The sequence below is a fragment of the Cyprinus carpio genome, chromosome A24 (assembly GCF_018340385.1).
Source record: "Cyprinus carpio isolate SPL01 chromosome A24, ASM1834038v1, whole genome shotgun sequence".
NCBI classification, from domain to species: domain Eukaryota; kingdom Metazoa; phylum Chordata; class Actinopteri; order Cypriniformes; family Cyprinidae; genus Cyprinus; species Cyprinus carpio.
In genome coordinates this window covers 20,649,881-20,663,158 of record NC_056595.1, presented here as the reverse complement: position 1 = coordinate 20,663,158, position 13,278 = coordinate 20,649,881, and the positions used below count along the sequence as shown (strand labels likewise).

Genomic DNA, 13,278 nt, shown 5'->3' with positions numbered 1-13,278 from the left:
TTTCCTTAAATCACTGCATTCAAAGTTAGGCTATAGGCTATATTATCTATACATAGGCTATATTATCCAAGCTATAGGCCTATTGGTTTAAACTATATGAGTTTTATTTTATTTTTTTAACCCATTTCATTGTAACCTACGTATTATGAATCCTGTCACTCTGGATTCTGGGGGGTGACAATGCACATTCGCGGGGGAATAGCCGCTTTCGGGCTCCTGATCCGCAGTCTGTCGCTGATTGGCCCGCGTCCAGCTCGCTGCTGAACTCGGAGACAGGAGAGACTCAAAGCCAGATAACCTTTATTCCCCTAAACCCAGTGCTGAATAACATCTCAAGAACGTCTCATATTACAATTAACCTTGACCAACGCGTCTCATAGGCCCATAAACTAATGCACTAGATGGATTTTGGTGATTTTGGCGATTTCATAAATGAAATTCCTTTGTCCTCTGTTGATAAACAGAGATGATCTCTCTGCTTTTCTGTACCACAGGCATTTTATGAACTCTGTAATATGGATTGTGGAAGATAGGCCTATATATTGTTAGACTTTAAATTTGTAGATCGGTGAATACTGGTAAAGTGGGACACTTTCTGATAATTTATTATATTATCTTCATCATATATATATATATATATATATATATATATTATATATATATATATATATATATATATATATATAATATATATATATATATATATATATATATATATATATATATATATATATGACCTATTTTAAAGCTTTGTTTATTCATTACGTTTTGCAATTATAGAAAACGTATGCGACACTGCATAAAAAAAAATCTTGCGGCACGAGGTTTAGATAGTCTATCTATTTTTTTTTTTTAAAAGATAGGTCTATATCTGCTATATTTTATTTATTATTTGATGTATTCGGAACAGTGTTTTCAAAATAGAAATGTATTCAATTAAACTTTATTTTACTGTACAAAACAGCTCGACATTGTACAAAGACCAGTTTCAGTGCATTCAGTCATTTTTGCACACGTACACACACACACACACACATACACACACGCAAACAAAAATCCCGAGAAAACGCACGAATCCACCACTGCAGACGTCCATGACATTGCATAAATGATGCGTGACAAATATATTAAGGCAGGTTTTCCCCTGACATGAGTTCACTAGACAGCACACAGACCTTTCCATTAGAGATTTTACATGCTTTAAATGCGTTTGCTTACAGTGATTGTTCCGAGATTGTACGCAATGTCATCAATCGACGACTTTACATTTGAGAAAAGACAGAATTGTCAAACAATCTGTTGCATAATTACATCATCATGTTGTGATATTCCTTTATCATACTTCTGAAAATGATGCGCATAGACAAATGTGAGTTATTTGAAATTTTTGGAAATTAAGAGGGTGCTTAAAACTAGATTGTCCACATTTATAAAGTTAAATTAGCCTAGACAAATTGAAATCACTGAAAACATACAAATTATTAATATACCATTATTATTTCGTTTTTAGAATTACATCCATTGCCTATATATATTTTAAATAAGTAGCCTATATCATCATCAATAGGAAAACAAATTGATTTAATAATTGCCTCTTTGTGGTCTTAGCATATTATTAGATATTATTGTAAATAACAATAATAATAATAACAATAATAGGCAATTGAATCAATTATTTACCAACATTTAAATACTTTCCTGTGTAAAACATCACGAAACTTTCGTACATGAAATTTTGATTCAAAGGAAATAAATACATTTCACGTTCTTACGTTTTTCATGTTACTTTGCATAAACGAATAAAGGCATTTATGTATTACAAAATTATGAGATATTAAGTCTTTTTAACACCAATATTCTGAACTTTGTGCGAACATTATTTAGACAAATTAAATGGATAAATAAATGGCTAGATCGAGAATTATAAACTTGTGTATTGCATAGCACCCCTAGCATTTATTGCTCTCCTATTTTACTGAATTTTCGTCGCAAATATTTGAATGACCTTATAATTAAAATATGCCCTATGGAGCAAGAGTCCTTACTGACAGATTTTCAGATCTATAAATACTCATACAAGCCATTAAATTAACCGAAATAACCGAGAAACAGCGTAAAACACATTGTTATTGTTTGTGGATTGTTTTCCCATTAGACCACACATTTTGTCGAACAGTTTAAAATCAATTCAAACAATAATTAGGAACACTGTAAGCACATTTTCCATTTAATTAAAAAGGACAAATAATGAAACATACGATGCCATAAAACCCAAATCAGAGATGGACTTTATAAATAATACATGTGCAATTTCCAGTCCTGCATTTTTAGTTCTTTTCACTCACGTTTGACTTAATTATGAAAAGTGTTTAATTCTTCTTGCACGGGGTAAAACTGGCCGCGGAGGTGAATGTCATACGGGAAATGGAGATCCGAGGAGCCTCTCGCGCTCTGGCTGATGGAGGAGCGCGGCGGCACGGCGCAATAGCGCGTGCTGTAGTGGCAGCTCTTGCCATATTCGACCGGCTCTTCGTGCTTGAGGGAAAAGATCCCGTTAAAGTTCATAGGAGGGCTTAAGGGACCGTCGAACTGAGGGCTTCCGCATTCCGGCGAGACACTCTCGTAGAAAGACTCATAAGAGCTGCAGTAGTTGAACTGCCTGAAGGGTTTGACGGCATCTACCGAGGGTCCAGAGGGCGTCACCACACCCGGACTGTGGTAGGTGCTGTACACCGATTCGTATGGCGACCTACCGGAGAAAGACGCCTCGCTGTTGATCTGATCCGTGATGAAGTTCCTCGCATTCAGCTGCAGGCATCCGGCCACTAAGTTGGTGGTGGGCTGCGATAGCCCTTTGCACAGGGTCTGAACGAAGGTCAAGAGGTCAGGCCTCTTCCCGTTGCTCAGGATCTCGGAAAGCGCCCAGATGTAGTTCTTGGCCAGCCGCAGGGTTTCGATTTTCGACAGTTTCTGGGTTTTGGAGTAGCAGGGCACCACCTTGCGCAGGCTGTCCAGGGCGTTGTTCAGACCGTGCATTCGGTTCCTCTCCCTAGTGTTGGCCTCCATGCGCCTCACCTTGACCCGGTCCACTCTAGCTTTGGTCATTTTCTTTTTCCGAGGTCCTCTCCTCCGAGGCAGACCGTTCTCGTCCTGTCCGTCCTCCCGTTCGTCCTCATCCCTCTCCGAATCCTCATCCTCCATCGTGTGGGAGAGTGTCTCCTCCTTTTTAAACGGCTCTTGTTTAGTAACCTTCATTTCACCCACACAGTCCCGTGGAAAGTTTGCCCCGAATTGAGTGTCCATTATGACAGGATCCTCAAACGGAAGAGTCAGCATTGTGATCTTACTGGGGATGATAAGAAGATAATAGATCTTCTGAATGAATCAGCAGTGATTTAAAAACAACCTATACATGGTGCTCAATAAATACACTTTCAAAAACAGTACAAAAGCTGTCACTGGGGCGGTACCCTTTCATTTAGGTACCTTTAAGGTACTAATATATAATAGTTAGGGGTAAACATAGTACGTGGTGACAGCTTTTGTACCTTTTTTCTGATCATATACAATGATGCATTAACATAAAAATTCCAAATTATATTGATCCTCTAATTAAATCAATGCACTTTTATACACAAAAACTCAGCTACAACAGAAAAGAATCTGTGAACTTGTTTTTATGTGTGAAATTGCATCGAATTTGAGCATTTACAAAACATAAGTCTTTAAAATCTGGTGAAAAGACATAGCCATGCAGCACAGATGTCAGTTCTTACCCTTGAACGATCCAGCTTACCTGGATTATGATGGTGTCAGATGACAGTTTTCATACTTCCTATTTCAAACTTATTTCGCGTGGTGTTTTAGCAGGTGAACAGCTCGTGCGTTTTTCTCACCTCCCCACTGTTCTCCTTGTCTCGCGCTAAGAGAAATGACACTGATGCCAACTGCCAGAGCTGGTACCCATGCCATCTGCCGCTGACGTCACGTGACATGGGTTGGTCACGTGACTGGGTCCCGGGGGACCTGTATTCCTCCCCTGATCATCTGGCGTGTGCCTTGAGCTGCGTACCACTGCAAAACCACAAAGCAGCCTCAATAAAGGACCGAGTACCAGCATCCACCATTAGAATCTGATGCAGTGGATGAACAGGAATGCTGTGAGACGGTCAGGGAACTACATTTCTTAGTCTTTGCTGTTAGAAATAAAGAAATTGTGATTAGATTTTCATGCAAACATGGACTAAATCTAAAATGAGACAAAATAGGTGCTTATTAATGTCAGGTATATTCTGTAAACGTGTAAAAAAAAATTGGTCAGTGTTGGTGAATGACAGCAAGAACGAGGTGATTGATGGCTCTTGTTTGCCTGGTCAGTCTCTTCAAGGGCATTTGCCAAATGACTGGTCCTACCGTCTGTCATCAAAAAAGCATTTTCTGTGCGACGTTCACCTGATTATGAAAACATACATTTAGATAAAGTTTAGATAAATTCACTCTCTGACACATAATAAATATGCCCTGTCAACATGGATTCTGAGATTTTAAACAGTTTTTTTTTCTACGTATGAAAACAAGTCTGGGTTTTTGTTTACACTCTCTCACACATGCACACACTCACACCATCCCTCCCCACCTTCATCACAAACAGCCATCCACTTTCACTTTCACACCACCCAGTAGTATGCAAGTGAATCCAACAAAACATGTCCAGGTCACATTTCACTCTAAGAAGTTATACTGTGCATGAAGAAAATGTCGCGTATGTAAGACCTTTATTTTATTATTATTTTTTGGTTTGTGATGCGTTTCTCATTATCCTCGTTTGTTAATTCTCATTACTGTATTTTGCTGTATTACATGTAATGTAATTAACAGTTAATAAATGTTTTTTTAACTGTTGGTAACACTTTAGTATAGGGACCAATTCTAACTATTAACATGCTTATTAGCATGCCTATTATTAACATATTGACTATTTATTATAAAGCACATATTCTGCATGACCATATTCTACATCCATAATCCTTCCCAATACCTTATCTATACAACTGCCTTACTATCTATTAATAATCAGCAAATTAGTTGAGTTTATTGAGGCAAAAGTCATAGTTAATGGTTTGTTAAATAAAAAGTAAAATGAATAAAGTATGACCACCTTTTTATATAATTGAAATATTAATATATCAAATATTTTGGGTTGTTAAATCAAATTAATGCACAACAGGGAATTATTTATTTGATCAAAAATGTGAACAATTACTGCAATTTAAAAATGTTTTCTATATATTTTGAATTGTAATTTTATGTGATGCAAAGCTGAATTTTCAGCATCATTACTCCTGTCTTCAGTGTCACACAATCTTTTATAAATTATTTTAATATGATTTGATGCTCAGGGAAAAAATCATATTCATATATCAATGTTGAAATTGTTGAAAATGTTGCTGCTTAATATTGACACAGTAGGGCTAACACATTTTTTTTCAGGATTCTTTGATAAATAGAAAGTTCAAAGTAAAAGTATTTATTTGAAATGATAAAACTTTTGTAATCTTTATATATATATATACACACCCCATTTTTTTACTATATATATTAGAATTTTCGATAAATATTCAATAAATAAATATCTTCGATTAAATATTTTTTCGCTTAAATAATGTCACAATGCAAAATTCATATGTAAGCTAATATGTAAATTCCCTTTATTCAGAATACAATTTTAATGTGTTTACAGTTTTAATTTTAGGTTCAGAGATTGCACAAATTCACACATAGATTTTGGAGCATGGGTTTGGCCGTCTCTGGCATCTGGCTGTTTCTAGTAGCTGTAATTGTCCAGAGCATTGGCTCCTCCCACATGAAGACCTGACTCTCATGCATTCCATTATCAGTGAAAGCTCCTGCTGCTATTGAACCTGTGCCTGGCCTACTCGCTCTCTCTCACATGCACACACATTTATAATTCAAATCAGAAGCTCTTTAAATGCCCCCCAAGTGCATTTATGCCTCTCAGAAGGACGCCACAAAAGCCTAGCGCCACATAAACGACATGCACCACCTTTCTGCTCCTGTCTATGATTAATTGGTTCTTTAACCTGATGTTGACAGACTTTAGTGGTCCTGTTAGCAGCAAGCTACCTATCAGACAGCCCCCGGTTAGTCATGAGTGATCTTGGTAAAAATGGCTGCTGTATTTTTCACTGGGACGGTCAGCTTGATCTGCACTTATAAGCACAACAAAAACATAATGAACACAGCATACAGATGCAGTTTGCTGACAGCGACGGCTCAGTCATGCATGATAGGCGTGTACCCTTGGATGTTTGTGTTTAGAAACACACACACTCATATAGTCCCCTTCTGTCCCCATCCAAAAATGCCTCAGCTGGTGACAAGCTTTACGGTTCAGCACACACACCAACATCTGATGAGTCAAACTTCCCCATTTCAGACTAATCACTTGACTGCACTAATTGCAAATGCAAATATGCAAATTCATATTAATTAATTACTCTGTTAATTAGTTCTCTGGTCTTTGTGGGCAATAAATCATTGTGCTGCAGAAAGCAAAGGGGGCAGGCCCATCCCGCATAAAAAATTTAGCATGCACAGAAGGAACACTAAGAAAAGGACAGGGCGAAAGGACCTGTAACATTAAAAAAAAGAGCAAAGACCAGAAAAAAAACACAACACAAAAGCAATAGCTGGGCCATACACACGCTCCCCCGACAGACCTGCATTATACCCTGCAGACTCACAGTGGAGGACAGGCCCCTTCTCATGTGGAACATTCGGCTGACAAGAGCTGTCTCCCAGTGATTTCATTAACACATTATCAGCTTTTAAGGACAGTGTGATGCCAGGAACAGGCAGCAAATGAAGGCATGGATGTTCACACGTCAAATGGCACACACACACACACACACACACACACACACACACACACACACACACACACACACACACACACACACACACACACACACACACACACACACACACAGTATTAAGATCAGTAGCTCTGCTAAAGATGGTCTTTTGAGAGTTCTAGACGTCTGTTGATGATGGGCCTCGAAGCTAATCTCGTGTAGAAAAGACAAAATATTACCATTAATAAAAATATTTTCTAATCAAAAATACACCCTCTTTGTTGTTGTACATTTAAAAAAAGTAATTAAACATGCTAAAATATTTTAAATATAATCAAACAGGGTTGACACACAAAGATACCTGTGTGTATAAGACAGCCACAGTGTTAATGGTTTGACAGTATGGCATATGCATAATTCATAATTCAGTTTTTAAAAATGAATAACATAAATTTCTCAGAGGAGAAGGATGTTCTGGATGCAGAAGGAACTGTTGCTTAAAATGGCACCTTCTTGTGAATAATACATACATATTTCTATATAGAATATCTCTATATAAAAAATACAATTATTTCAGCTATGTAATTCTTTAAGAAATAAAACTATATTTTATAAACACATATTTACAAAATATAATACATAAATGTACGTATTTTATTATTGTTATGTAATTGTTAATGTGGTCATATGTAATTATTTTTATTTATTTGATCTAAATATTTAAATGTTTTTTAATGAGTAGGCTACATTAAAAATCTGCATTACAAACCGTACAAACCTCAGAATGGTAATAATTTAAAATTTAGAGCTGTCGGGACGGATTTTGCGGGAAGGGCATACAGTACTTCCGTCACTCGTCTGTGCGTGTCTTCGTCAGGTCAGTAAGTAAAGAAAAGAAGTCCCGGCTACTTTTGCGCGACTCTATTATTAGGTGGGAGAAAATCTTTTCCCTGGGAGGTCACCTGTTACCATGGATACACGCCTCAAAGCGTTACATTCATCGCACAGCTGGACAGCGAAGCCTAAGCACAGCTCACGTGATTATTAAATCAATATTCTTCCATAAGTAAATTAAAGTTTCATGATTCAACCTCGAAAAGCGCCAATGGTTAATTGTTTTAATATAACAATTAAATGTAATTAAATAGTTGTAATACAATATAATATAATATAATTAATTTATATATATTTAAATAGATTTCTATCACAGAAGAACTTCATACTGGTGCTTCAGTATTTCTAAAGTTCTCATTTCCCTTTTCTCATTAGAATTACTGTTACATGCAACCGCACACAAGCCAAAACAAAATATGCCTTTGATGTAAAATATGAAGTTGTGCCATGCTTGAAAACAAAGACTTGATTTTCCCCTGTGATTTGCATGAAGAAATGATCTGCTCAGTGCCGCTGATCCACAATGTTAAGTGATTTTAATTTCACTCTTGTACCTAGCCAATGCTATAGTCCAGGGACTAGTGGGAGCGGATGGGGGAAGTGTGTGTGTGTGTGTGTGTGTGTGTGTGGAAGCATCGTGCCAGAATTGTTGATGTGACTGTGATTTATGTCAGAGTCATGCCAAGTATGTCCATCAGGGTGAACCTTCTCCGAGCAACATCACCCTGTGTGTGTCTGTGACTCCGTCACAACGTGATTGCACAAATCTGATCTTGTAGGAAGGTGGATGTGGTATAAAGTGATCTGGCACGGGTGAAATCTTTGGCATGGGGTAAATGGGTCGTACCCTCACTTTTGGCCCTGTGGAGGCACACATTGGACCGGTGCTGTCCTTTACAGTCTCCTGCAGTCCCTTGTGCTTGTTGCCCAGTCCAGATTAGGTTCTTCTGGCATGACTCTTGCTGGGCTTCTTCCTAAACCGTCTGGCATCTTCTCACGAAGCAACCCTGAATGTGGCGATGTTAGGGCCATATTTGGCTCCTCATGAGACCAGAATGTGTTTTTGTCCATATTTAAATATGTTTTGAATAAAAATAGCATCTGAAAAGAGTAAATGTATTTATAAATGTATTTTTTTTTTCCTGAGAAATAAGCATTAGTTGTTAAAAATTAGCTTGAAATGTCTTCATATAAAAATGCTGGGCACAGCATTGATATTTACTGGATTATCTGCTCTCTACTAGTTGTTGTTGTTACACGAACGTTGCTGGAATGTTATGGAAATATTATGAATTAGTGTGGTCCCAGCTGTTTTTTTGCATGTCATTTCATCATTTCCCATCAGCGGCTTCTCCAGGCTTGTCTGATCATCTGCCTTGATGCAATGAGAAGCACTACAGCAAATATTGTTTTGGAAATCGGCCTGTTTTGTCTTTTATTGTGGCTTATCCTTCACTTTCTACCCAGAGAAAAAGCATATCAGAAATTAACGTTCATTTTTTTCTACTTAGTGAATGAATACATGAGTCTTTAGCAACTAATAAGAGTCTAACAGTGTATTAGAGATGTTAATGATCCATCGCAGTAAGAGAAGACAGAAACGACTAAAACAACTTTTTTTAGAAAAGAGATTTGAAATGCTATTCTTCTTTCACGCCACAAATCAGAAACAGACTGCATGCACATTAAAACATGCATGGGTATCTGTGAAGGCTTACAAACACTTAGAAGTGTGATTCCACACAAGCATGCACAATTTTATACAGATTTGTTAAATTAAGCGCAACTTGTATATTGTTCCTCTAGTGCCAAAACTCATCTGGCTATAGTCATATTTATTTTGATGTATCCAATTTAACCCCAGTCGCTACCAGCGCATGCAAGGACCCTCATGCTGGAGCCGTTTTGGAAAGCCTGCTGGACGGTTCACCCTCAGGAACGGGCCTAAATGTCCTTGGTTTCAGCAGGCAGCTGTCCCCACTTAGGCCTTAATTTAATCTCCGACACTCTGAGGCTCCTGTGAATGTTCTGGAAAACAGGATCTGGCAACACGGACGCTCACTCTCATTCAAACACACTCACTCTCTGAAGCGAGCCACCAGGGCTGATGTTTATGATGAAGATATCTGGTACGTTTGTTTGCTTACATTGTATATTCTTCGGGGCCTTGTTCTAATGTTATGATATTTTTATCTTCGGTTTGTAATATCTACATTTTCCATAAACGCTGATAAAATGACACTTGACCAAGATTATGTAACAATAACATTGTCGTTGTACTGCGTTTGTTATCGCCTCCTCTGAAATGTTGGCCTGCTCTTATTTTTAGGCAATCTGAAAGCCCCATCTGGTCAGCCTGGTGGGGTTTGGATTAGTCATGGTCTGGGTCAACCGACAGCCTCGCGAGGGTCTGTGCAACCCACCCACAGACAGCCTGTAACAAGCTCCATCCAAAATGAGCACAAGCACACAAAGTCACAGTCAAAGGCACTATCGCCATCCTGCCAAGACCTGAGACAGTGGGACTTAAACCCACACGAGATAGATGGAGTTCACACATATAAAATCTGTAAGTAATTGTTAATAATATGACATTTTCATCCAATAATATTCTAAATTCCCTCTTAAGATTAAAAAAAAAAAAAAAAAAAAAGCATAGGTGTATTTCAGTGAAGTCAGAACAACGATCTGTTTGAAAAGCTGCTTTATAGGCAGTGTACATAGGTTTACATAACAGCTCATCTATTAAGATGCATTAATTTATTTCGATTTTGAAGGCGGCATAGATGTGTCCTTTACAGTTATAAAAAAACCCCGAATTGATTATTGATTTCTTCTTTTTACTGACTCCTTGAAACCTTATTTTATTACATTATATTTTTACAACTTAATTAAAATAAAATATTTAATTACATTATATTTAATTAAAATACTAATATTTAAATATTATTTTAATATTAAATTATTTAATTAGCATTACATTCATATTGATTCCTTCAGACACCATTTTATTTACTTATATTAAATTTGTTATTTATGTTCACTCACAAATGAATTTAAATAAAATAGTTGTTTAATTTAATTAAAATAACAAATATTTAAATATTTATTTAATTAGCTTTAAATGTATTTATAAGATTAAAAATTACATTTACAAATGAAATACAATACATTATATTTTTACAACTTAATTAAAATAAAATATTTAATTACATGAATAATATTTAATTAAAATACTAATATTTAAATATTATTTTAATATTAAATTATTTAATTAGAATTACATTCATATTGATTCCTTCAGACACCATTTTATTAACTTATATTAAATTTGTTATTTATTTATGTTCACTCACAAATGAATTTAAATAAAATAGTTATTTAATTTAATTAAAATAACAAATATTTAAATATTTGTTTAATTAGCTTTAAATGTATTTATAAGATTAAAAATTACATTTACAGATTAAATACAATTCTTTTTTCATCTTATGACTATAGTGAGAAATATTTACAAATTATTTAAATACATAACATTACATCTCTAATGAGAAATAAGCATCGTAATCACTAAATATTTGTTTGGTTATCTCAAAAGCTCACTTGGATTTGTTTTTAAAGCATTAGACATGATGTGGAATTTTCCTAAGGTGATACCTTCATGCTAAAACACTGTCTGGACTCTTGAATAATTCTTCTCAATGTGCTTTGTTCTAAAGCTTTCTACCAACAACAACACTCTACATTCGTATCTTGTAGGCAGATCTTGGTGTGGAAGCCGGAGTAATTGTAACAGATGTTGAATGATTAAATTAGCAGTTGCAGGCTGCTCAAATATTCATGTCGCGCTGAGAACGTGTACCATTACAAAGAAAACCCATCGAATACTACTTGCTTATTCTATGCTTTTGTTTCCTTCACATAAGGCACAAATCTCCAGAAGATATTCTAGGTGAAGCTGTCTACTGTTTTGTGCGAGGGCACTCATGTGGGAGAAAGAGATGTGTTAAAGCGCTAATACGGCCATTTAAAACCTTTTCCAGTGCTGTACCGCTGTGATAACAGCATTTTATTCAGCTCTGAGGTTCATAAAAGTTTAAGAAACAGACTCCAAGTGATGTCATGGGAAGCATCACACTATGAAGTAAAGGGGGGAACTGCTCTTGTGCCCTGGAGCGAGACACTTCACACCCGTCTGCTCCAGATGTGCTCAGCGCCTGCCCCTGTCAGGATGTGTCAAATCCTGCTCAGAATGTGCAAAGTCTGCATGGAAATTCACTCAAGGACTTGCAGAAAGAAGATTCCTAAACAGTAAAGAAAACTAATAAAAATAAGATTATAAGAGTTATTTTTATTAGCACTATTAAGAACTTACTTTTCAGATCATTAGGTGATACACTGAACTCTTTAGTCCTAAGGCACACGTAGAAATTAAGGAATGTTATTGCATTAGATATACAGTATCAAACAAAGGGATTTATTGTAAAGAACAACCGCTCAAGCACACTCAAGCAAAATATTTTGCAAAAGAAACTTGTGTATAGCTATTTACATAGATGAAGACACAAAGTATTGTGAAATTGTGGTTGTCAAACGTTATTGGATCATGTTTAATGTGATGAACTACACCTGTGGTTACTCTGATAGAACACCTGTGTAAACTTGAGAAGAACTGACTTCATCTGCTAAGAAATTTTGCAACATTTCTTTTCAGATAAATATGTTCTGAAAACAGTAAATATGCAAAACTTGTTTATGTGAAACTTTCAGGCTTTATAATTTGTATTCTAAAATCTAAAAGTGACTGGGTTTCTTTGACAAAACATTCAAACAAACAGTGTTCTGCCAAACATGCATAATGCAGCCCAATCTGTGCCAGTCACCTACCTAGTTGTTTGTGAATAGTTTACTGATCCATAGTGTGCACAGAATATTAATTCACACAGAGAAATGATCTAGTTTCCACCTTTTATCCTGGGGAAAAACCGACGCACATTTTTATAGCTTAATTATGCGTGGTGGTGGCATTCATTATTGAGGGTGGAGGCTTCAGTTTATGTAGCTTTCAATATATTTCAATTAGACCTTTACTGACATCTAGTGGTTCAGAACAGAACTGCAGTCAAGTCAACATTGTTTACCATATATAGGCTGTCACGTACACACAGTTTAACATAGGGGAAGTCTTAAAGACAACACTTAAATAAATAAAAATACTAAAATATATAACAGCAACAACAATAATAATACAGTTTGAATGTGACTTAATTTCTAAATATGTTTATATGCACAATACATAGCCTATAAAAGAACAGTAAACAACGTACAGTGTTAAAATTTGCTATTTAAAACGCTAGAATATGTACATAATTATGTATAAATAATGCTTTTTTTGTTTATGGACTGTATTGTTAGCAAACTTCTCACACTCTTGATTTACAGGTTTAATGGCAGCATTGTGAAATGGCACAAACTTCCTTCTAACAGGTTAGGCAACAAATAGCCTATC

The 13,278-nt window shown here is 36.1% G+C and overlaps 1 protein-coding gene across 1 annotated transcript; it reads right to left on the bottom strand.

The window, feature by feature from the left end:
• Positions 1–927: 927 nt before the first annotated feature.
• On the bottom strand, positions 928–3,948 carry LOC122133986 (neurogenic differentiation factor 6-A-like). The gene is made up of 2 exons (XM_019117084.2): positions 3,797–3,948; positions 928–3,346 (listed from the first exon to the last, which is right to left on the bottom strand). Exon 2 carries the CDS (start codon positions 3,334–3,336, stop codon positions 2,353–2,355), a length of 984 nt encoding a protein of 327 aa, XP_018972629.2. The 5' UTR covers positions 3,337–3,346; positions 3,797–3,948; the 3' UTR covers positions 928–2,352.
• Between the last annotated feature and the right edge of the window lie 9,330 nt (positions 3,949–13,278).